Below are 24,519 nucleotides of genomic sequence, written 5' to 3'. Positions count from 1 at the left end.
ATAGCCACGCCATTCTCAGTCAAAAGCTAAACCTGGGTCCTATTCTTCAGACTATATGGTATCATGGACTTCATGAAGTACCAGGAGATGCTAAATAGCCTTAATGAACTAGACTACATGCACTCATGGACTTCATAAAGTACCAGGAGATGCTAAATAGCCTTAATGAACTAGACTACATGCAATAAATAATAAATAGCCACGTCAGTCCTCATTAAGAAGTTAAACCTGTGTCCTGTTTTTCAGAATACATGGCATCATGGCTTTTTAACATCTCCTGGTACTTCATGAAGTCCATTTCAGTCCCTGTCAGGAAGCTAAACCCAAGTCCTAATATTCATCGTCCACTGGCGACCTGTCCAGCGTGTTTCCTGTCTTTCACCCAATAAATTACCGCGACCTTGAAAAGGGTAAAACGTTGGTGAAACGGGAAATTAATGAATGAACGAGATAAAGAAGAATAAACAGATGAGACAGTACAATTACAGGGCCACGCCCGTTTCTGCTACAGCTAAAACAGATAAACACAAAAACACAGTTTGAGGTTGTTGTCTGTGGAACAGGTCACACTGGTGAAGGTTCGAGTGTAGTGCGAGTGTAGTGCGAGTGTAGTGTCTGAAGACCGGCGCTTCCTCTCAGCTGGGCAGCAGCATCCTCTGCACCGCACACTGCACGTGTTCCCAGTGGCTCCAGCCGAGCGCCAGCACGCACAGGCACAAGAAGGTGGCGAGCACGTGCAGACGACTGCGCAGCAACGGCGCGGTGAACTTGGCCGCGGTGGAGACGCACACCAGGATCACTGTGGCGAAGGCCAGCATGATGTTGATGCACTTTCCCAGCAGCACTTTAGCATCGGTGCTCTCCAGCTGCACCAACTGCTGCTGCTGCTGCTGCAACTCCAGCTTGCTGAGTCTCGTCTGACACGCCTCCAGCGCCTCCTGCAGGGGATTTAGAAAAGAAACTGGTGAGATTTTTGTTCCAGGGTTGTTCTGCCAGCTACAGATAATACATGGAGCACGCAATGCTCCGAGTACCCTGCCCAGGATATGGAAGACCTACCAAACAGATACAATGCCCACTATAATGGACAATCTGCTCCTGGACAGAATGGCCTGCCAAATATAACCTACAGCATACAAGAAAAACCCAATAAATACGGCTCCAATCAAAAACAAGAGACACCAACTCAGTACCCTCAGCCCCTCATAATACATAGGGCCACCTTACCCAATTTCCAGGATGCTAAATACGAAGAACGCCTACGCTATACATGGCATGAAACACAAATATTAGGATGCCTAACCCAAAACAAAATATTCAAGACACCCTAGCCAATACATGGAACACTACAGGGCAGTTGTAGCCTAGCGGTTGCCGGTTCAGGCCCCACCACTGCCAGGTTGCCACTGTTGGGCCCCTGAGCAAGACCCCTAACATTTAATTGCTTGTATACTGTCACAACTGTAAGCTGTGACTATCAAGGCATACGCTTAAAATAGAAAAACTGTGAACAGACAGGATGCCCAAACCAGTACACAGATAAAAGCCCAACCATTAACAGGATACAATACAATGTGCAGAACACCCAACCCAGTACACCCATACAGTGACCACTATGATGGACAATCTGCTTCTGGACAGAATGGCCTGCCAAATATAACCTACAGCACACAAGGAATACCAAATATGTTGGAGGTTCTACCCAATAAATATGGCACCAACCAAAAACAAGGGACACCAACTCAGTACCCTCAGCCCCTCATAATACATAGGGCCACCCTACCCAATTTCCAGGACGCTAAATACAAAGGATGCCTACGCTATACATGGCATGAAATAAAATTATTAGGATGCTTAACCCAAAACATAGGACCCTAAACTATGCATGACACCCTAACCAGTACATGGAACACTACAGGGCAGTTGTAGCCTAGTGGTTGAGGTTCTGGACTAGTAATCAGAAGGTTGCCGGTTCAGGCCCCACCACTGCCAGGTTGCCACTGTTGGATCCCTGACCAAGACCGTTAACCCTCAATTGCTTGTATACTGTCACAACTGTAAGTCGCTTTGGATAACGGCATCTGCTTAGAGCAGTAAACTGTAAAGAGGTGGGATGTCCAAACCACACACAGAAGGAAGCCCAACCATTAACAGGATACAATACAATGTGCAGAACACCCAACCCAGTACACCCAGTACACAAAAGTATTAATACTCAAGACACCAATATCCAAAATGCCAACTCTAATACACTGACTGCAATATGTAGGGTGTCCAACAAAAGCACAGGATAATAAATAGTCAGAACGCCCAGACTGGCAGTGTCTGAGGGAGGGATGGTCAGTTGAGTTCCTCATTGCTGCTGCAATTGTGGCCTCTGCTGGCAGGTCAGTGAGGCTGCAAGCGAGATGCTTGATTTACAAGTGATGGTGCATCACTGGACACAATAATGCTCTCCTGAGACCCTATTTCTGGAAGGTGAAAAAAGAGGTCAGCGATTGCACTTGTGTAAAGGGGGCGTGATAGTCTCCAGTTTTCCAATTTGGGAATTAAATATGACATGAAGTGCAAAAATAGAATTAAAAAAGCTGCCGGATGCCTAAATGAATACAAAGTGAAGGACAACCACACAGAACACTTACACAGAGCACCCAGTATTTTAGGCACAGTGTAGTTCTCATTCAGGTCCCTCCAAGTACCTCAAAAGGGTCCACAACCTCAGGATGAAAGTATGTGTGGATAAAACAGTTTACACCACTGTCTGTGTGTGTATGTGTGTGTGTGTGTGTGTGTGTGTGTGTGTGTGTGTACCTGCATGTCCCGGGCTCGCTCATAGGCCTGATAGGCTACTTTCTCCTCAATGCTGGCCAGCTCCTGCTTTAGATTGGCCGTCTCATTCTGGTGCAGTTCAGTCAGATCATTCAGCTGATCCTCCAATCGCTCACATCTACAAAAGGAGACAGGCATACGTACAGTGTTTAGGTGTCAATGAGTTGGCTTAGTTTTCCCATCAGAAGTCCTTCCTGTCGCAACCCTCCTTATATCATTCATGCTTGGGACTGACACTGAGAGTGCACCTCTCAATTGTTAGGTTGTTCCGCCACCCTTTTCCTCAGACATACCCAAACATACACTGATCAGTGATAACATTAAAACCACCTCCTTGTTTCTACACTCACTGTCCATTTTATCAGCTCTACTTACCATATAGAAGCACTTTGAAGTTCTACAATCACTGACTGTAGTCCATCTGTTTCTCTGCATGCTTTGTTAGTCCCCTTTTATGCTGTTCTTTGATGGAACAAAGGACCCCCACAGGACCACCACAGAGCAGGTATTATTTGGGTGGTGGATCATTCTCAGCACTGCAGTGACACTGACATGGTGGTGGTGTGTTAGTGTGTGTTGTGCTGGTATGAGTGGATCAGACACAGAAATGCTGATGGAGATTTTAATCACCTCACTGTCACTGCTGGACTGAGAATAGTCCACCAAGCAAAAATATCCAGTCAACAGCGCCCTGTGACCACTGATGAAGGTCTAGAAGATGACCGACTCAAACAGCAGCAATAGATGCGCGATCATCTCTGACTTTACATCTACAAGGTGGACCGACTAGGTAGGAGTGTCTAATAGAGTGGACAGTGAGTGGACACGGTATGTAAAAACTCCAGCAGCGCTGCTGTGTCTGATCCACTCATGCCAGCACAACACACACTAACACACCACCACCATGTCAGTGTCACTGCAGTGCTGAGAATGATTCACCACCTAAATAATACCTGCTCTGTGGGGGTCCTGACCATTGAAGAACAGGGTGAAAGAGGGCTAAAAAAAAGTGGGTAGAGAAACAGATGGACTACAGTCAGTAATTGTAGAAGTACAAAGTGCTTCTATATGGTAAGTGGAGCTGATAAAATGGACAGTGAGTGTAGAAACAAGGAGGTGGTTTTAATGTTATGGCTCATCAGTGTATCAGACACCTGACTGGCTGATAGCACCATTGAGATTGGAACCCTGGATCTCAGGGGTAGTGGAATATCATACTTTACAGCTGCACCACCCGAGTGCCTAGCTTAGTGTGGTATAGTTCTCGTTTAAACATTCCTAGTGAAAGTACCTGTATCGTTCTTCCTGCAGCATTTGTGAGATGAAGCCATAGTTGCGTTTCGCTTGACCTCTCAGGCTCTCCATGTCCTCGCTAAGGTGACCGTGTGCATCTCTGAGCTCCCTCACCTCCTCTAGAGTGTCACTCAGTCTGCTCACGTTCTCGCCCTGACCCGCCTCACCCTGCCCTCCGTGCCCGCTGCTCTCCGCTGACGCCGAGGTCCCCGTCGAGCACTCATCGTCGCTCGGGTACTTGGGTTTGCTCGTTATAGTGGCGCTGCCGCTCAGTGCCCGACTAGCACCTTCGACTCGAAGACCTCCTCCGGTCTCCATGGAGTTCTTGAGGTGCGCGATGTTGTCTGCGCTGCCAAACTTATTTCGGATGAGACTGGCAAAGCCACGTGACTTGTTAAAGAAGAACGGAGGTGAGAGCGAAACTCCCGGTCCAATAGTCTTTACTTTGTCTAGGTGTGGGTGTCGCCCACTCAGCCGGGGCCCTGCTTCCTTGGCACAGTCCTTCAGGTTGTCCTTGGAGACCTCCCTGGCGTCTTTGGCGTGCGTTTGCGCCTGCTTGGTGCCGTTAACGGAGGCGGCAGCGGTGTCGCTCTCCTTCACCTTGCGGTGGTATTGCTCCAGTTTGCGCTGCAGCTGAGCGATGGTTTGTGCAGATTTCTGGTTCTTCTTCTCGAACACGTGCTTGATGCGGCTGCTTTGCTGCTTGTCGGCGGTGTCGATGAGCTTCAGGTACTCGGCCACGTTCTCGTCCCGCAGCGCCTGCTCGATGCGCAGCTGCTCGGTCACTTTCAGCATCTTCTGCTGCAAACTGTCCAGGCCCAGTCGACATCGCGTTCCTTCTCGAGCGGGCCCGTCACACTCGAGCTCCAGACACGACTCCGAGCCGCCGCGCTGCATGCTGGCCGACAAAGTCACGGCGTCTCCGTCAACTGCCTGCTCCGCCTACAGAGGGGGGAAAAAGACATGAATCAACTGTGAGAGGTCAGGAAGATAAATCACCTAGTTTTTGAGGAAAAACTGTTATAACATGGTTTAGTTTAGTCTCATATGTCAGAGGACTGATGACTGTGGTGACTGTTTACTTTGTCATTGCTTTGTTACACACTGGACTGTTACTACATTTACATTTACATTTTCGGCATTTAGCAGACGCTTTTATCCAAAGCGACTTACATCACAGTGTACAGCTTCATGTGACGGTTTCCAGAAAGCAGAAGGAAATTTATTATATACAAATTGAGAAAATGCAAAAAGGAGAAAATCTTATTTCAGCATATGAGGGATCTTCAAAAAGTTTCCACACTTTTATATTTTGGTTATAAGCTGTGAGCGTAGGAGGAGGAGTAATCGGTCGTGTCTGTGAGACTGAGAGACGCTTATAGTCCGGATTTAGCTCCATCTGATTTCCACCTTTTTGGACGCTCAAAGATGTGAAAGCAGTGCTGCATCAGTGGCTACACACTCAACCTAAAACATTTTTGCTGATGGCATTAGAAAGTTGGTACGACGCTGGAAAAATGCATGGGAAGGTCACTATGTAGAAAATAAAAAGTTAAAAAATGTGTGGAAACTTTGTGCAGACCCCTCGTACTTTAAGTGTATGTTAGCTTAATAAACTGCTGTGTGTCTTCGCTCATTAAGTCTGGCACAAAGCTGTGAGCCACGACCCATCACTGCTTCTAAAGACTGCTTTTTGGTGGATCCTCCTTTTATACCCAATCATGATTCTCTCACCTGTTACCAATTCACCTGCTCATTGTAGAATGTTTCAAAATTGTATAATTAGAATATTAAATAAACCTTTGACTAGGGCTGGCTCAATACCACTTTTTATGTCCAATACCGATACTGCAAATTGAGTATCTGCTGATACCGATACCAATCCGATACCGTCATTTCTCCTCTCAAACAACTAAGCAGTAATAATACATGTCTCAATGCACCATGGGTAAACTAGCTATCTAAATAACAATGCTCAGACTGTGAAACAAATATTCTAAAGGAATAAATACAGAACCTACAACATCACACTTATACAAAACTGCTGTTTTTATTTTAACTTTTACATACAGAACATTTAGCAGCATTTTTGGTTTGTTTAAAATTATAAAACATAAAATAAATAATACAAAATATTATTTATAAACAATAAAAATGAAACAAATAATAAAAAATAAACAAATGTATCTATGAAAATTTCAACCAAACTCTGCGTCAATTCTAATTAATCGCGTTTGATTGACATCCACATCTTCCAATTGTAGACACTTTGGACGACACGCTGTAAAACAGTGTTTTTAGATGTGTCAGTAGTAGATGATTTTTTAAAATGCTAAAAGTTTAAGTAGATCCGTGCGTTTTGATTTCTGACATTAAGCAACAGTATCGGATCAGATTACATGTTTTTTCCTTTCAGTATCCGATCTAGTGATTTGGGCCAATATCGGACCGATACCAATACAGAGTATCAGATCGGTGCCAGCCCTACTTTTTACTCATATTTACATTTACATTTTCAGCATACGCTTTTATCCAAAGCGACTTACATGATGAGCTGAACACAATGAGCAATTGAGGGTTAAGGGCCTTGCTCAGGGACCCAACAGTGGCAACTTGGTGGTGGCGGGGCTTGAACCGGCAACCTTCTGTTTACTAGTCCACTACCTTAACCACTGAGCTATCACTGCCCTACTCATATTTCGCTCCTATTCCAACTTTTTTGAGTGTGTTACAGGCAACAAATTCTAAATGTGCTCATATTTACAAAACAGAATGAAGTTGATACTGAAAACACTAGAAATCTCTTTACTTTTTTACAGTACAAGAGAATTAACACATCACAGATTCTTCTTTTTACCACATTTTACAAAACGTCCAGACCTTTCTGGAAATGGGGTTTGTGCATTTGAAGCTTTCAGGCAGCAGGGTAGCTAATCACTTTCTGATTTGCACACCCACCCCGATAACCACTTAACAATGTGTATGAAGCTGACACGGAACAGATATAATGGGTTGCAGAAATGGTCCAGACCGCTGTGGTGAGCCGGGTGTGTATCTCACTGGTTTATAAATTAGCCGTGAGTGCCAGAGCACAGGCGGACAGATAATGAAACCAGACCAGAATCAAACATCCAGTCAGAACATGATGAGCTACAGCCTTTAAATAAAAACATTATAATCAAACAGATAAACGAGGTGAGTCTGTAATGAATCGACATGAAGTCACGCTTGAAAGGTTTTAACACTGAGAAAGTTTACAAGACGGCCAGAACACTGTCTTAACCATAACAGTTACTAACGGGTGTAATAAATCAATTATATAAAGGAAATTATATGCTTCCAACTTTGCAGCAACAGTTTAGGGAAGGTCCTTTCCTGTCCCAGCATGACTGTTCCCACTGTGCATAAAGAAATCTCTATAAAGACATGAAGAAAATATCGGTTTAAAGAAACCCCAGTGTCCTGCACAGAGCCCTGACCTCAGCCCCACTGAACAGCTCTGGAATGAACTGGAACATCAACTAAGGCTTTCTTGACCAACATCAGTGCCCAGCCATACACTGACAGAATGGGCACAAAGTTTTACCCGATAACTGAGCATCCCAATAAAATATAAACACATCCCTGAGATTCATGTAAACAAGTTACATGTTAGGCTTTATTTATTAGGATTTTATAACAGGAACGGTAGTTACTGGTTACACAAGATTCATCAGTTCACAAGATTATATCAAACACAGTCATGGACAATTTTGTGTCTCCAATTCACCTCACGAGCACGTCTTTGGACTGTGGGAGGAAACCGGAGCTCCTAGGGGAAACCTACACAGACACGGAGAGGACCCGGATTACCCCACCTGGGGATCAAACTCGGGACCCTCTGGCTGTGAGGCAACAGTGCTAGCCACCAAGCCACCATCTAACCCCCACAGGTTTGTTTTTTTTATGAAAAATTCAGATCATTCGTCCCTATCCTGCTCTGTTCTGAACAACCTCATCTGTCACACCAATCACCTGCACGTCCTCCCTCACCACATCCATAAACCTGCAGTCTGGCTTCCTCTCCTCCTCCTCCTCCTGTCCAACAGCACACTAAACATACTAATCTAGTCAGATTGGATGCACATGAGGCTCATGCTGAACACTGACTGTGGTTCTGGGTGTGTTTCAAATCGTCGTTTTTACTTCGTACAGACTGCAGCTTCGCTCTCAATTCTAACAAGGCTTCAGCTTCTGGAAATGAACTTAAATGACATTTTAATCAATAACATTAATGGAACGACTTCTTTATCTGTTAGCCGGTTAATTACCAACATCCCATTATGCAAGATGACAAAAATGTCTCTACTGAGGCCTTTTTACACCACACAGGATTAACACTGAATAAAAAAACTGCCTGACAGAGACGGTGAGATATTAATAACCAACAATGAGTAAAACTTTTGATTATTTTAGTGATGGATTAGTCTGGGGAACATTGTGACCTTCTGTTAATGTGTTTATGCAGAGAACACACAGAACACTGACACAGTACAGTCTATTCAAAGTTAGTATACTGACTAATAAAGACGCCAGCTAAAAACTAAACCAGCACCAGATCTCTATTTAAATTAAAAAAAAAATACATACATATATACCGATCAGCCATAACATTAAAACCACCCCCTTGTTTCTACACTCACTGTCCATTTGATCAGCTCCACTTACCATATAGAAGCACTTTGTAGTTCTACAATTACTGACTGTAGTCCATCTGTTTCTGTACATACTTTGTAACCTGCTTTCACCCTGTTCTTCAATGGTCAGGACCCCCACAGGACCACCACAGAGTAGGTATTATTTGGGTGGTGGATCATTCTCAGCACTGCAGTGACACTGACATGGTGGTGGTGTGTTAGTGTGTGTTGTGCTGGTATGAATGGATCAGACACAGCAGCGCTGCTGGAGTTTTTAAACACCTTAGTGTCACTGCTGAACTGAGAATAGTCCATCAACCAAAAACATCCAGCCAACAGCGCCCCGTGAGCAGCGCCCTGTGACCACTGATGAAGGTCTAGAAGATGACCAACTCAAACAGCAGCAATAGATGAGCGATCGTCTCTGACTTTACATCTACAAGGTGGACCAACTAGGCAGGAGTGTCTAATAGAGTGGACAGTGAGTGGACACTGTATTAAAAAACTCCAGCAGTGCTGCTGTGTCTGATCCACTCATACCAGCACAACACCACCTAAATAATACCTGCTCTGTGGTGGTCCTGTGGGGGTCCTGACCATTGAAGAACAGGGTAAAAGCAGGTTACAAAGTATGTAAAGAAACAGATGGACTACAGTTAGTAATTGTAGAACTACAAAGTGCTTCTATATGGTAAGTGGACTCGATAAAATGGACAGTGAGTGTAGAAACAAGGAGGTGGTTTTAATGTTATGCCTGATCGGTGTGTGTGTGTGTGTGTGTGTGTGTGTATATATACTGTATATAAATAAATGTGATGGACATAAACCAAACAAAAGCAAAAAATCTGGAGATAATTTACTGAGTAGAAGTCAGCAGTACGGTTCCCTATCTGGTCCACAAAACCATGTGGGATTCGGATTTGCAGGATGAAGACAAAAAAAATGCGGAAATTACAATATTACCATTAAAGCTGAGTCAGCTGTGTTTGCCAAGTTTTCTCCTTTACTGTTTATATGAAAAGGAAATTATATACACTAAAAATATACTGAAATTAAAAGAGTGGCGTTTTCAGTGCAGCTTGTTCAGTGTCACTGATAAACTGTCACATTTCAACTCATATATAATAAAACTGTTGCAGTCCTGAGAACAATCTAACAAACTTTCACCCAGTGGCTCATTAGGTCACCAGTACAACGTTCTGTACTCAGTCGTTTCAAGGAAATAAGTGGGTGAATGAAATATCAGATATCTGATCTTATCTCTATACACTGTTCTGTGCATCAAAAACTGTAAAATGAGTAAAATAACATTTAGGGTTTGTAGCAAATAAACTTCACCCATGAGCAGTGTTTATTTGTTGAACACTTACCAGAGAATTTGCGTCGTCAACCATTAGCAGAACTGCTGAGTTGACCTCTGAGGGGCCGATCCTTCAATCTGCAACACAGAAGATTCAAAATAAATAAAAGCACCAATTTAATCAGTGAACCGATGTTACACAATATCACCACAACCAACTATAAACCGCAGTGAGATGAGGAAGCAAAATGCAAAAAACGGTGTCAGTGTTCAGCTCAACACTTTTAATTCTGTTCTTGGACGGCACAGTGGCTCAGTGGGTAGCACTGTCGCCTCACAGCAAGAAGGTCCTGGGTTTGATTCCCAGGTGGGGCGGCCTGGGCCTTTCTGTGTGGAGTTTGCATGTTCTCCCTGTGTCTGTGTGGGTTTCCTCCGGGAGCTCCGGTTTTCTCCCACAGTCCAAAAACATGCAAGTGAGGTGAATTGGAGATACAAAATTGTTCATGACTGGTTACATTCGTGACAGAAACGGTAGTTACTCATTACACAAGATTCATCAGTTTAATGTTAAACACAAAGTGTAAAACATGACGTTAAAATCCTATTAAATAAAAATAATTCTGTTCTTTATTGAAATATGAACTGTTTTGACTTCTTTGTCAGTTAATGTGTAATCAGTTAGTGTTTGTTCTCTACTAATTTGTTAATGTCCAAGTTCTGTCTAAGAAAAACAAACACAACTGTGAGCTAATCAGCTAAATGCAAAGACTGGCGAGTAGCCGCGTCCAGATACACTGTATGGCCAAAAGCATTTGGATTCCTGATCGTGAGCTTGTTGAAATCATGTCAAATACAAATGGTATTGAAACAGAGTGACCTCTATGTAATCTTCTCAGCTGTAACAACAGAATACCTCTCACAAGATTTTAAAGTATGTCTGTGGGAATGTGTGCCATTTCATTCAGAAAAGTTTGGCTGGGCACTGATGTTGGTCAAGAAAGCCTCAGTTGATGTTCCAGCTCATTCCAGAGCTGTTCATTGGGGCTGAGGTCAGGGCTGAGGCTCATGAACAGGAAAGAGCCTTCCCTAAACTGTTGCCTCAAAGCTGGGAGCATATTTTTTCCTTTATTGAACTGATTTATTACACCTGTTAACAAATGTTGGCTGAACCATGAATTCAAAAATTAGAAAAGGTGTCCCAATACTTTTGTCCACATGGTGTATGTTATATCAAAAGTTAAACACTTGTAAACTTTGTAAAGGATTTAAAGCACGGCCATGTCCTGCATGTCCTTACTGCCATATGTGCAATATAGGAACAGCTGGCATGACTGGACAGATGTTTCTCTATAAAGAGCCTCTGGTCGGATAAGCAGCTGTTTTACTCCCGGACGCCACTGACCCTCAAAGACGCACAAACTTCATCCACTCTCATCTTCTTAGTAGGGATGTAACGATACACTCTACCCACGATGCAATGTGATTCACGATACTGGGTTCACGATACGATTTTTTCCCGATTTTTTTAAACTGAAATTGAAGACAAATTATGACAAAGTTTCCTTTTGTTATTTTTCTTAAAAATTTAAATGATTATCTTTTATTTATCTAAATAATGAATGCCCTTTCATTTCTGAGGTAGGTACACACTATGCAAAACAATTTTGAATTAAGCCCAATTTGGCTGAAAAACCCCGAATTTGGCAACCAGGCGTGTACAGTGTATCACAAAAGTGAGTACACCCCTCACATTTCTGCAGATATTTAAGTATATCTTTTCATGGGACAACACTGACAAAAAAACACTTTGACACAATGAAAAGTAGTCTGTGTGCAGCTTATATAACAGTGTAAATTTATTCTTCCCTCAAAATAACTCAATATACAGCCATTAATGTCTAAACCACCGGCAACAAAAGTGAGTACACCCCTAAGAGACTACACCCCTAAATGTCCAAATTGAGCACTGCTTGTCATTTTCCCTCCAAAATGTCATGTGATTTGTTAGTGTTACTAGGTCTCAGGTGTGCATAGGGAGCAGGTGTGTTCAATTTAGTAGTACAGCTCTCACACTCTCTCATACTGGTCACTGAAAGTTCCAACATGGCACCTCATGGCAAAGAACTCTCTGAGGATCTTAAAAGACGAATTGTTGCGCTACATGAAGATGGCCAAGGCTACAAGAAGATTGCCAACACCCTGAAACTGAGCTGCAGCACAGTGGCCAAGATCATCCAGTGTTTTAAAAGAGCAGGATCCACTCAGAACAGACCTCGCATTGGTCATCCAAAGAAGCTGAGTGCACGTGCTCAGCGTCACATCCAACTGCTGTCTTTGAAAGATAGGCGCAGGAGTGCTGTCAGCATTGCTGCAGAGATTGAAAAGGTGGGGGGTCAGCCTGTCAGTGCTCAGACCATACGCCGCACACTACATCAAATTGGTCTGCATGGCTGTCACCCCAGAAGGAAGCCTCTTCTGAAGTCTCTACACAAGAAAGCCTGCAAACAGTTTGCTGAAGACATGTCAACAAAGGACATGGATTACTGGAACCATGTCCTATGGTCTGATGAGACCAAGATTAATTTGTTTGGTTCAGACGGTCTCAAGCATGTGTGGCGGCAATCAGGTGAGGAGTACAAAGATAAGTGTGTCATGTCTACAGTCAAGCATGGTGGTGGGAATGCCATGGTCTGGGGCTGCATGAGTGCAGCAGGTGTTGGGGAGTTACATTTCATTGAGGGACACATGAACTCCAATATGTACTGTGAAATACTGAAGCAGAGCATGATCCCCTCCCTCCGGAAACTGGGTCGCAGGGCAGTGTTCCAGCATGATAATGACCCCAAACACGCCTCTAAGACGACCACTGCTTTATTGAAGAGGCTGAGGGTAAAGGTGATGGACTGGCCAAGGATGTCTCCAGACCTAAACCCAATAGAACATCTTTGGGGCATCCTCAAGCGGAAGGTGGAGGAGTGCAAAGTCCCGAATATCCGCCAGCTCCGTGATGTCGTCATGGAGGAGTGGAAAAGCATTCCAGTGGCAACCTGTGAAGCTCTGGTAAACTCCATGCCCAGGAGAGTTAAGGCAGTTCTGGGAAATAATGGTGGCCACACAAAATATTGACACTTCAGGAACTTTCACAATGGGGTGTACTCACTTTTGTTGCCGGTGGTTTAGACATTAATGGCTGTATATTGAGTTATTTTGAGGGAAGAATAAATTTACACTGTTATATAAGCTGCACACAGACTACTTTTCATTGTGTCAAAGTGTCATTTTGTCAGTGTTGTCCCATGAAAAGATATACTTCAATATCTGCAGAAATGTGAGGGGTGTACTCACTTTTGTGATACACTGTAGCGCCAGTGACGTTCAACAAGGCGAGGTGTATAGCTCCAGCGCCCTCTGCTGTTGAATATCTCTGCTGTTGTTGTGAATATCGATTCATTTTACATGTGAAATAGATTTGAATCGTGGAATTTTTTAATCGGTTATTAACTGTATTGTGGTGAAGCGTTACATCCCTACTTCTTAATGATCAACATTATACAGATCTTTAAGCTTAATGATTAATCTAGTGTCTGTGGTGTTTGTATTTAAGGAGTAATTATAGTAATAACATCAAATAGGTTAATGTGAAAAACGTGGATTAAATGCATCCACACAAACACAATTGGCCGTGTTTGAGGGAGGGAAGGTCGGACAGGATCCTTTCCTGCTGCAACATGCGATCTCCAGTAATGGTCCGTAATCGGTTAGGATGGGGGAGATTCACATTGAGCTTAGCGTGGCACTCCTTATGGACCCAACACTGGCAGGTGATATAAGCAGCTGCAGACTGGATAAGCACCAGAGCGAATGTGTGCTAATCTGGCTCTCCTTGATCAGATCAGGGTTACACAAGCAGCAGCAACAGGATTCACAATCAGTAACTGTAAATAACTAGATTGGGAGATAAAAGGGTGGAAATACAGAAGAGAAAAGTGGCATCTGTTAACACCAGCAAAATCAGAGCAGTCATCTAGTCTATTCAATACAATGTGTAAAATGTAAACCTCTTTTAACCCTGGTGATCTCGAACATTAAAAGTCACTATAAGACAGTTAACTGCCAGTGTGGCATGGCTAAGAAAAACGCTACCCATGCGAAAAGGCTGTCCAATAAGCTTGTCCTGTTTCCTACAATGGTAGCCTAGTCGGTAGGGCCTTAGGCTATTAACTGAAAGGTTGAGAGTTCGAATCCTAGCTCTCTATGCAGCCACTGTTGGACCCTTGAGCAAGGCCCTTAACCCTTTCTGCTCCAGAGGCACCGTACGATGGCTGACCCTGCACTCTGACCACAGCTCCCAAACAAGCGGTGATATGCGAAGAAAGAACTTGTACTGTACGTCTGTATATGTATACATGACAAATAAAGGCATTCTATTCCAGAAGTAACCATTGTAAATGCTGTTATTTATTTCCTTTCCATCAACCGCTTTATCCTGGTCAGGGTCACGGTGGGTTTTGTTCCACTGGGAAACACTGGGTAAAAGGCAGGAATATCCTGGACAAGGAGATAATCCATTGCAGGGCTTCCATTACTTGTCTCAGACATAGCCAGTCATGTCTGTGTAGATGCCCGTCTGGCTGATAGCACAGATGAGCCACCCAAGCACTGTGTGCTGTAAGTGTGAAGTGAATATGTCCAAGTGGATAGGAGCAACAAAAGCTCAGCCACACAAGCAACCAGACAGAGCGATTTTCAAACTCTTATTAAAACCAAGACCAGCACAAAAACTGTAGAACATCATGGATTAGGTTGAATGAATGCCTTTGTCATATATACATATACAGGTTAACAGTACGACAAAATTCTTTCTTCCCATATCCAAGCTCGTTTGAAAGCTGGAGTCAGAGCGCAGGGTCAGCCACTGTACGCTGCCCCTGGAGCCAAGAGGATTAAGGGCCTTGCTCAAGGGTCCAACAGTGGCTACTTTTGGGTAACAGTTTATGAAAGTCTACACCGATCAGCCATAACATTAAAACCACCTCCTTGTTTCTGTCCATTTCATCAGTTCCACTTACCATATAGAAGCACTTTGTGGTTCTACAATTACTGACTGTAGTCCATCTGTTTCTCAACATGGTTTGTTAGCCCCCTTTCACCCTGTTCTTCAATGGTCAGGACGTATTCTTTTTTATTATTATATTAGGTATTGTTTTTATTATTATTTAAAAACTCCAGCAGCGCTGCTGTGTCTGATCCACTCATACCAGCACAACACACACTAACACACCACCACCATGTCAGTGTCACTGCAGTGCTGAGAATGATCCACCACCTAAATAATACCTGCTCTGTGGTGGTCCTGTGGGGGTCCTGACCATTGAAGAACAGGGTGAAAGCAGGTTAAAAAAGTATGTAAAGAAACAGATGGACTACAGTCAGTAATTGTAGAACTACAAAGTGCTTCTATATGGTAAGTGAGGCTGATAAAATGGACAGTAAGTGTAGAAACAAAGAGGTGGTTTTAATGTTATGGCTGATTGGTGTATGTCCTCTTTTAGTATTATATCAAGCCTTTGCACAAAGCTTTAGAGAAACATTTACTCATGCTGGAGTGGAGGAAGTGGATGTACAGAGCCCTGACCTGAACCCCATCCAACACCTTCGGGACAAACTGAAACCACAAATAGAGGCGAAGCTTTATTGCACAACATCTGAACCTGACCTCACGAATGCTCTGGTGAATCAGTTTGCATATCCAACAGCCTCATGTGGTTCAGGCACAATAGCAGCTAGTGTTACTGAATAACTCCGTTATGTAACGTGATGCTGAACCCGGACTTTGTATGTAAATGACATTCTGATGAAGACTGAAATAGGTCTCAGTGTGCTGGCGGATGATGTGAAATCTTACAAAAGGCCAAAGAGAGGTTTAATCTTCTCTTCCCGACACACACAGATTAAGTCTGGACTCCACAGCCCAGCTGGAGAGAGTCGAGGGGAGGAGGGATGGAACTACACACCAGCTGGGTTCAGAAGAAAGTGAGAGAGAAAGAGTGTGTGTGTGTGTGTGTGTGTGCAGATAAAAACACACACTCAAACTGTAATCGTATTAAGATGAGTTCTGCTAAAGGCTCAGTGTGATAAAAAACAATCCAGTAATAAGTTTAGAATCTGACCATCATACTGCTTTCTAACAACTATTCAATTTCTGACGTAATTTATACAATCCTAAAAACAGTTGTAGCCTGGCGGTTAAGGTACTAGACTAGCAATCAGAAGGTCGCTGGTTCAAGCCCCACCACTGCCAGGTTGCTGCTGTTGGGCCCTTGAGCAAGGCCCTCAACCCTCAATTGCTTAGACTGTATATTGTCCCAGTACTGTAAGTCACTTTGGATAAAGGCGTCTGCTGATAGCAGAAAATGTAAATGTAATTTTAAAATGGTAAGTATGGCGCTCAGGTGGCGCAGCGGTAAACACAGGCAATGATTGGCTGATCTGTTGGGATTCATCCCGGCTGCTGCAATTATGACCTCTGCTGGTCATAATGAGACGAGGGATAATGAAGATCGGTGTGTGACTCTCCACGCACGATACAGATCTCTATATGAAAAGCAGCAGTCGGCTACGGCATACGTTGAAGGGGGGGTGTGTGTTATTCAAGGCTCTCCTCTGTCAGGAGTGAAGGTCTAGATTAAGAGGACAATTAAGGGAAAATGCATTAAAATGCAATAATAGAAGATAGAATAAAATGCTCACAGGTGTACAGTACAACGGAATTCTTTCTTCACATATCCCAGCTTGTTTGGAAGCCGGGGTCAGAGCGCAGGGTCAGCCATTGTACGGCACCCCTGGAGCAGACAGGGTTAAGGGCCTTGCTCAAAGCTGGGATTCAAACTCTCAACCTTTTCAGTTGATAGTCCAAAGCTCTACCCACTAGGCTACTACTGTCCCAATCGTAACAGTTCTAAAGACTTTCTTATGCCTAGTTCACACTACACAATGTTTGCCCTTATTTTCGCTCGCCGACTGGTCGGCGCTAGATTTGCCGGCTCTAGAGCAACTCGGCGTTCGCTCTGCGATCTAAACTTGGCTCTCAATCGCTATGTGTGAACTCGCTCCGAGTGGCTCCCCGAGCGCTCGGCGACCGAAGAGAGATATCTAGCATGTCAAATATCTGGATATGAGTCGGCCGACTGGCAATGAGTGCGATGTTGAACAGCCAATGAGAGCGCAAGATACAGGGTGAGGGGAAACGCGGGGGAGGAGTGTAAAAAGGTGGGACAGGGGCATAATATAGTTTATATCAGAATACATCGACACACACAAATTTTACAGTATTTCTGACCTTATCGTTCTCTACAAAACGTAACACCAACGTTGCATTGCAAAAAATATTTATTAACCTGCAACTCACTATAGAACAATCCAAACCAAATCCGATTTATTTATTTTTCCTCTTTGATTTTACGCCGCACATCAGCGCACGCTACTTGTTGATGTGCATTTTTGGACGTGGTATCATTATACCCCTCGTCACTTCTCGTGTTTGTTTTCATGACAAAACGTAGTTTGGGAGACCAGAGAAGCTCAAATATGTGCAAACGTAGGAAAAAGATGTCCCATACATCACATTTTCTCCTCATTTCTGTGTTTCATGTGAACATTAAACATTAACATGTACATACTGAAGCTCCTGCCTTGTGTCTGTGATATTTTGCAGCGTGGTGCTGCCACACGTCTGACTAATTCAAGTGTTGTCTCACAGCAAGAAGGGTCTGGGTTTGATTCCTCAGCCCCGCAGCCAGGGTTGTTACTGTGTGGAGTTTGCATGTTCCCCCCATGTCCGTGTAGGTTTCCTCCGGGTGCTTCAGTTTCCTTCCACAAAGCCAAAGACGTGCATCAGGCCAACTGGAGCTACTCAAAATTTCCCTAAGTGTGTGTGGAACTGTATATCTTATTGCCCGGCAGTCGTTGTAAATACTACAGTAAAGTGGTCTTAACATGCCATGGTGACAAGGTTTCATCCAACTGTATAATTCAATAGCAATGCACAGTGTATAGCCAAAACTACACCATATAGCCAAAAGTATCCGGACACCGTACAAAAAGCTTGTTGAACACCCTGTTCCAAAACCAAGGGCATTAAAATAGAGAATGCCTTATTTGTCATTTATACATATACAGATGTACAGTACAATGAAATTCTTTCTTCACATATCCCAGCTTGTTTGGGAGCCGGGGTCAGAGCGCAGCGTCAGCATGGCAGAGCTGGGATTCGAACTCTCAACCTTTCAGTTGATAGCCCAAAGCTCGGCCCACTAGGCTACCACTGTCCAGATTTTGAAGTGCATCTGTAAAAATTATTCCTATTAAGTCAAAAGCAAACACTTGTGACATCAGGTACCCTTGTTGAACAAGACCAGCCTTGCTTGGAATCAAAAACCCAAATCATCCCAGTGGTTTTCAACAGGGTTAAGGGTCAGGGCTCTGTTTACTTTCACCATATAAAACTTGTCAATTCAATTAACGTCTTTGCTCCCCTGTGCACAAATAATCATACTGGAATAAAGAGAAATGGTCTTTCCCAAACTACATACTTAGGAACATACACCTACAAGGCATAACATTATGAGCACTGACAGGTGAAGTGAATAACACTGATTATCTCTTCATCACAGCACCTGTTAGTGGGGGGATATATTAGGCAGCAAGTGAACATTCTATCCTCAAATTTGATGTTAGAAGTAGGGCTGTCGCGGTGACAGAATTTCCCCTTGCGGTATTCAGACTGTCTCAATATCGCGGTATGCGGTTATATCGCCATTTTTTTGTTGTTTTTGAAAATTACTTAATTGATCTGGATTTTAGAGCTATATAAACAAGCTTTATTGTTAGGCTATGATTCGATATATTATTGCTTTATAATGACAAAGATGAGACGGCTTTAAGACCAATGAAATGCGTGTTTAGGCTATTGTTAAATACAGAACAGAGCAGGGATGTGCGTCTTTTCTCTATTAAAAAAAGGTTTAAATAAGCTTCTAGCCTAGGTTAGATATACACTGTGAAACAAAAAAAAAGTGTTTAGGCTAAATATTTTAAATGCACATCTAATCAAAATATGGTAAAAAAATAGAATAAAGAATAAAGTCTGTAAGAGTTTAAACCTGCGTTATCATGCGCGCTAGACGAACCAACATGTTCATCTGATGTGTTTTAGAGAGGATCTGAGTGGGGTAGCGATGTTCCCCTCGGTACTAAAACTCTCTCTGATGGTGCTCGTTGCATTAATACACTGTAGATGTACTGAACCTGCATGCGACTTTAGAGATCAGAGAAAGTCTAGCCTGGTTATCGCGCCACTATTAACCATCTATTTAGTAGGTATAATTAACATAACAATATAATATATAAAATAATACTACGTTTCAAGTTATTATTCGTTTCAATACATTTTTATTCAACGAAAAAATGCATTTAAATCATTCCAGCAAGCCAGCAAGAGAGAATCTGCAGGCTGCAATGCCATATTAACCGTCATTACGTGTTTTAGTTCGCCAAGGCTGTTTAAATATAGTCTAAATTACAAGTATTTTATTGAGTGTGAACTCAATTTGATCATTAATAAACTTGCCTATAATTCCTGTTGCGATTGTTTACATTTTAAAACACAAAGCCTGACACTCAGCAGCAACGCATGAGAACAGGTTGCGGGAAAATGTCGCTCCTAGCTCATTTTCATTATGAATTTATTTAACATTTATTACGCACGAATGTAAGCGTATAAAACAAGATGGACCTGCAACAATAAAAAAAAAGGAGAAGAAAGAAAAAACGTGAATATCGCGGTGTTGCGGTTGTCCAGCATGCGCAATCTTGTGTAGATAGCTTGATGATATCGGTTCTCCATCCTGTAACCTATCGGTTTTATGTTAGGTTTGATTTCTTGTAGTTTGTTGTTGGTTTGACTGTCCCATTCCTCTTGCCATTTTGTGTTTAAGAAGTCTTTTATTATTGGAAAGGTATCTGTGACTGGGATGGGGAGAAAGGTTATGTTCTTACTTCTGGCCGATCTGGCGATGTTATCCACTCTTTCGTTTCCCTGTATTCCACAGTGTCCTGGTATCCAACAGTATTTTATGTTGTATTGTTTATCTTCCAGTTCCTTGTCTTTGGTCACAATTTTGTTTATTATTGAGTTGTCTGTGTCCATAGAGTCTAGTGCCTGTAGGCAAGACTTTGAGTCACTGCATATAAGAAAGTCTTTGTGTTTCTCTTTCTGAATATATTCTAGGGCTATTAATATAGAATAGGCTTCGGCTGTGAAAATGGAGCAGAATGTTGGGGGTCCAAGGAAGGAACAGTGGTAAACTGCGACAGGCTCATGGGCGGCCAAGGCACATTGATGCATGTGGGGAGGGAAGGCTGGCCCGTGTGGCCCGATCCAACAGACTAGCTACTGTGGCTCAAATTTGTTGCATATGGGGCAGCAAAAGGGGACCAACACAATATTAGTGGTCATAATGTTATGCCTGATCGGTGTATAATTTTTTTTATACATCTGTTAAGAATGAGTGTGTTCAAAATATCTGAACTCATTAATCAGGCGGGGTGTCCGAATACTTCTGTCCATATAGTTTATGTGGAAAGTCATCATAATTATGTACTCAGACACACAGTTCCAGAGGAGATTATTTCATTAAGGCTAACAAGCAGAGATGAAGGACCTTCTTCACTTGGACTGACAGGTACAAAGTCCACTGAGCCTTGTTTGGCTGAACATGTTGTATCAGACTCAGACTCAGTTGGCATTGCCCCCGGGCTTTGTCTCAATTCATCAGAGCGTGCACAACCAGTCCGATCATAAATACCGAGACCGGTTCACCTCTGCATTAAAGAAGTCAAACGGCATCACAGTGACTCAGAGGTGTTCTCAGAAGTGCTTTCCTCAGGCCACAGAACTGCAGGAACATTACACACCTCACTGAAACAGTCAACACAAGCTTCAAAGAAAAGGTGGAGAGGGAATCAGGTGGTCACACACACACACACACACAGTTAAGCTGCTTCTTAATGATAAAATGTTATGTTTTGCTCAGTGCAGGGATTGATGATCAGTTTCTCCACTTGCACTCTGAGATAGATCGCTTAGGTGAACGCTGGACACCAACCTTGTGTTACAGATGTAACTGCTAGTTTCTGATGGCCTCTTATTGCACAAGTGTCAAGAATATTATCAGATAATTAAACAAAACACTACACAAAGAAAACTTGTTGGAACTCCACTGGCCTGTGTAGAGCTTCAGAGCATCAAGAAACATGCTCTTTTGACAGAATTGGTACAAATTCCCACAGTCACTCTACAATCTTGATCTACAGTACAATCAAAAAGACTTCCCTGAGGAGTGGAGGCTGTTGTAACTGCAGTGTTGGGGGACAGGGGGGACTTCTCAACTTTGAATTATTGCCTATATTTAGAATATGTTGTCCAATAAGGGCATGCCGTAGCCTAGTGGTTAAGGTACTGGACTAGTAACCAGAAGGTCGCTGGTTTAAGCCCCACCACTGTCAGGTTGCTGCTGCTGGGCCCTTGAGCAAGGCCCTTAACCCTCAATTGCTCAGACTGTATACTGTAACTGTAATGTAAGTCGCTTTGGATAAAGGCGTCTGCTAAATGCCGAAAATGTACAATAAGCTCATGGTCAGGTGTTTACATACTTTTGGCCTTATACTGTACTTGAATGACACCAACCTCTGGTTATGAGGTGCAAATCCCCTAGTTTAAATAACAGTACATAAAATAACATATTTTCATCCTAGATTTTATTATTGTGCCTGAAAGTGTTACTGTATGCTAAACAACGTTATGCTTTTAACTGTTGGAGCAGCTTGTTGGTTTACATTTCCTCCCTCTTGTAATGCTGTATTTCTCTGCAAAGTCATTATATCAGAACCTTATCAGTCATGAATAAAATAAATCACTTAAACAGCTGATATGGGCAAATAAGTGATTTTTTTTTTTTTTTCACCCACATAGTCCGGTCATCCCACCCTAGCAGAACTGTGTCTGCTGCAGGCACTGCCAATTATGCCTGCTAGAGTTCAGAATATCTGTGATGGTGTGCTGGCAGAATATCCCGCTGTGCCACTTGGGCACCTCAAATAAGTGGAGCTTGGTATGGTAGCGCATTTGGACTACTGGGACCACCTCTATTTTTTAATTCATGTGACTCAGCCACAACAATTGCTAAGAGGCGTTATGAATCAGTTATATAAAAAAAATTATATGCTTTCAACCTTGCAGCAACATGCATGGCTGTACCCCTGTGCACAAAGCAAACTCTATAAAGACATGAAGAAAAGCTCAGTTTAAAGAAACTCCAGTGTCCGGCACAGAGCCCTGACCTCAGCCCCACTGAACAGCTCTGGAATGAACTGAAACATCAATTGAGGGGCACAATAAATGGGCACAAATTCCCCCAGACATACTTCAAATTCTTGTGAGAAACCCTCTCAGAAGAGTGTCTGTCTGTTCTAGCTGAATATCACAAAAAGGTCACTATTTTTTTAGTTGTTTTAGAACTGCTTGTAAGTGCTTTAAGTTTACAAGTTTAAGGACACCACAGTCTCTCTGGTGTTGACAGGAATCACACAGTGATGATATTTCTAGAAGTGTTTGTGTAACTTTTCTGAATCTGCAAACGTGACGTTATTTTCAACAACCATCGAACACACTGCGGGGTGTTAATGACTCGCAGGCTCATTTATTTGCTTGAGCAGTTACTCTCTAAAAAAGCTCGAGACATTAATGAAATGTCCTGACAACAAGTCCAAATCAAACTGAAAGCTTTTTTAGGCACTTTAGTTAGACATCTCACGTCATCTCTTAAAACACACTCGACACCTCGAGCAACACCAGATCTGCAAGACTTTCCACTCGATTTGGTGACTAGGCTATTTCTGTTTTTCATGCCTACATCAAACATGTTAATTGTGCCTTTTGAGTCATAGTTTGTTGAATCATCATTATCAGTTGAGTTGAAGTTTTGGTGCTGTGGTGAGCAGTGTCTCATCTACCCACCAAACACTGTCCCAGACTTGGGCTGCATCCACATAATAATCAGCAAAACCACTTCTGTGCTGATGTTTACTATGTTTACTATGTTGTTTGTTTACTATGGAGTGAGGCAGGGTTCCTTGCCGATGCACTACCATGAGCCAGAGATGTTCACAAGTCACAAAATAGTCCGAGTCCGAGTCAAGTCACGAGTCTTTAGACTAGAGTCCAAGTCAAGTCACGAGTCTTTAGGCTAGAGTCCGAGTCAAGTCACGAGTCAATATAACCTACACAAAACATACTGGAAATGTAGCGCAGAAATAAACAAATAATATGTACGTTCAGATAAAAACTACAACAGATTAGCGAGTGTATTTTGCCGTTTTACTTTGTGCCTTTACTTTCCCAGGTACCAGTTAAAAGCTTAAACTGACGTTTTGTTTTCTTTGCAAATTACAGCACAGCGGCCAAAATCCCAAACACAGCAAAAGATCCATAATACTGCTTACCTTACCTTATGTTCTTCCAGATGCTATGAAATTTATAACCGTGTGTCCCATTAGGAATAGAATCCGTTATTTTGTAAATGTGCTTATAATTAAAAACCTCCAAACTTTTCCCGGTTGTGAAGTAAATTATTCCGCTGCACCACCACTGTTTGTTTGTTTATTTATTTATTGGTTTGTCAACACATTGGTTACATTTACATGGTTACATGATTTATTAACGTCTTGTCAACACATTTATGGCAGGATCATTAAATATTCTTTATTCTTTTTTTAAAAGATCAAGTAATAGTCTTTCTTTCTGTTTTTGTTTTGTCTATCTTTATATGAAGAGCAGTTTTGCCGCTGACCTTTTTAAAGCGCCGCAAATGAGACGAACTGTTTACGTGACAGACAGAAGTGAAGCACAGACATGTGAAGCGTCAAAATGCACCCAGCCTCACTATGCACAAAGCACTAAAAGTCTGATTATGGTCTTATGCATGGGTTTTTGTCACCTGTATTAGCACTGGACCATGTGCTTCAGGTGTAATCCTGGCAGGATGCCTATAGCAACATTTTAATTACAGTATTTAAAACAGCTGTTGTAGCAGTGTGCACCTCTACATACCCTTCAAGATCCTCTAAATATGTTTTGATAAAGGCATTGCGCACAGATAATAAAACTCAATACCTGCAACACCTACACCTAATAAAAACGTTTACACACACTTTACAGTGCAGACTAGGGATGTAACAATGCACCACAAGGCAGTTGAAAAACGGTGCACATGTGCCCCGATTCAAATCAATAATTCATGTAAAATGAATCGATATTCACTTTAAACAGCAGAAAGCACTGATGCTATTCACCTTGCCTGGTTG

The 24,519-nt window shown here is 42.7% G+C and overlaps 1 protein-coding gene across 1 annotated transcript in view; it reads right to left on the bottom strand.

Annotated features, from left to right (window-relative positions):
* Nucleotides 1-635: 635 nt before the first annotated feature.
* The window catches only part of tmcc3 (transmembrane and coiled-coil domain family 3), a 40,709-nt gene continuing 16,825 nt past the window's right edge, over nucleotides 636-24,519 (bottom strand). Inside the window, exons 2-5 of the mRNA XM_063007051.1 lie at nucleotides 10,169-10,236; nucleotides 4,121-5,064; nucleotides 2,812-2,947; nucleotides 636-938 (exon numbers count right to left, since the gene is read on the bottom strand). Coding sequence (XP_062863121.1) covers nucleotides 636-938; nucleotides 2,812-2,947; nucleotides 4,121-5,064; nucleotides 10,169-10,192 — 1,407 coding nt within the window. The 5' untranslated portion in view covers nucleotides 10,193-10,236. The remainder of the gene's footprint in view (nucleotides 939-2,811; nucleotides 2,948-4,120; nucleotides 5,065-10,168; nucleotides 10,237-24,519) is intronic.

Source organism: Trichomycterus rosablanca, chromosome 1 (genome assembly GCF_030014385.1).
Source record: "Trichomycterus rosablanca isolate fTriRos1 chromosome 1, fTriRos1.hap1, whole genome shotgun sequence".
NCBI classification, from domain to species: domain Eukaryota; kingdom Metazoa; phylum Chordata; class Actinopteri; order Siluriformes; family Trichomycteridae; genus Trichomycterus; species Trichomycterus rosablanca.
This window is presented reverse-complemented; position numbering and strand designations above follow the sequence as displayed.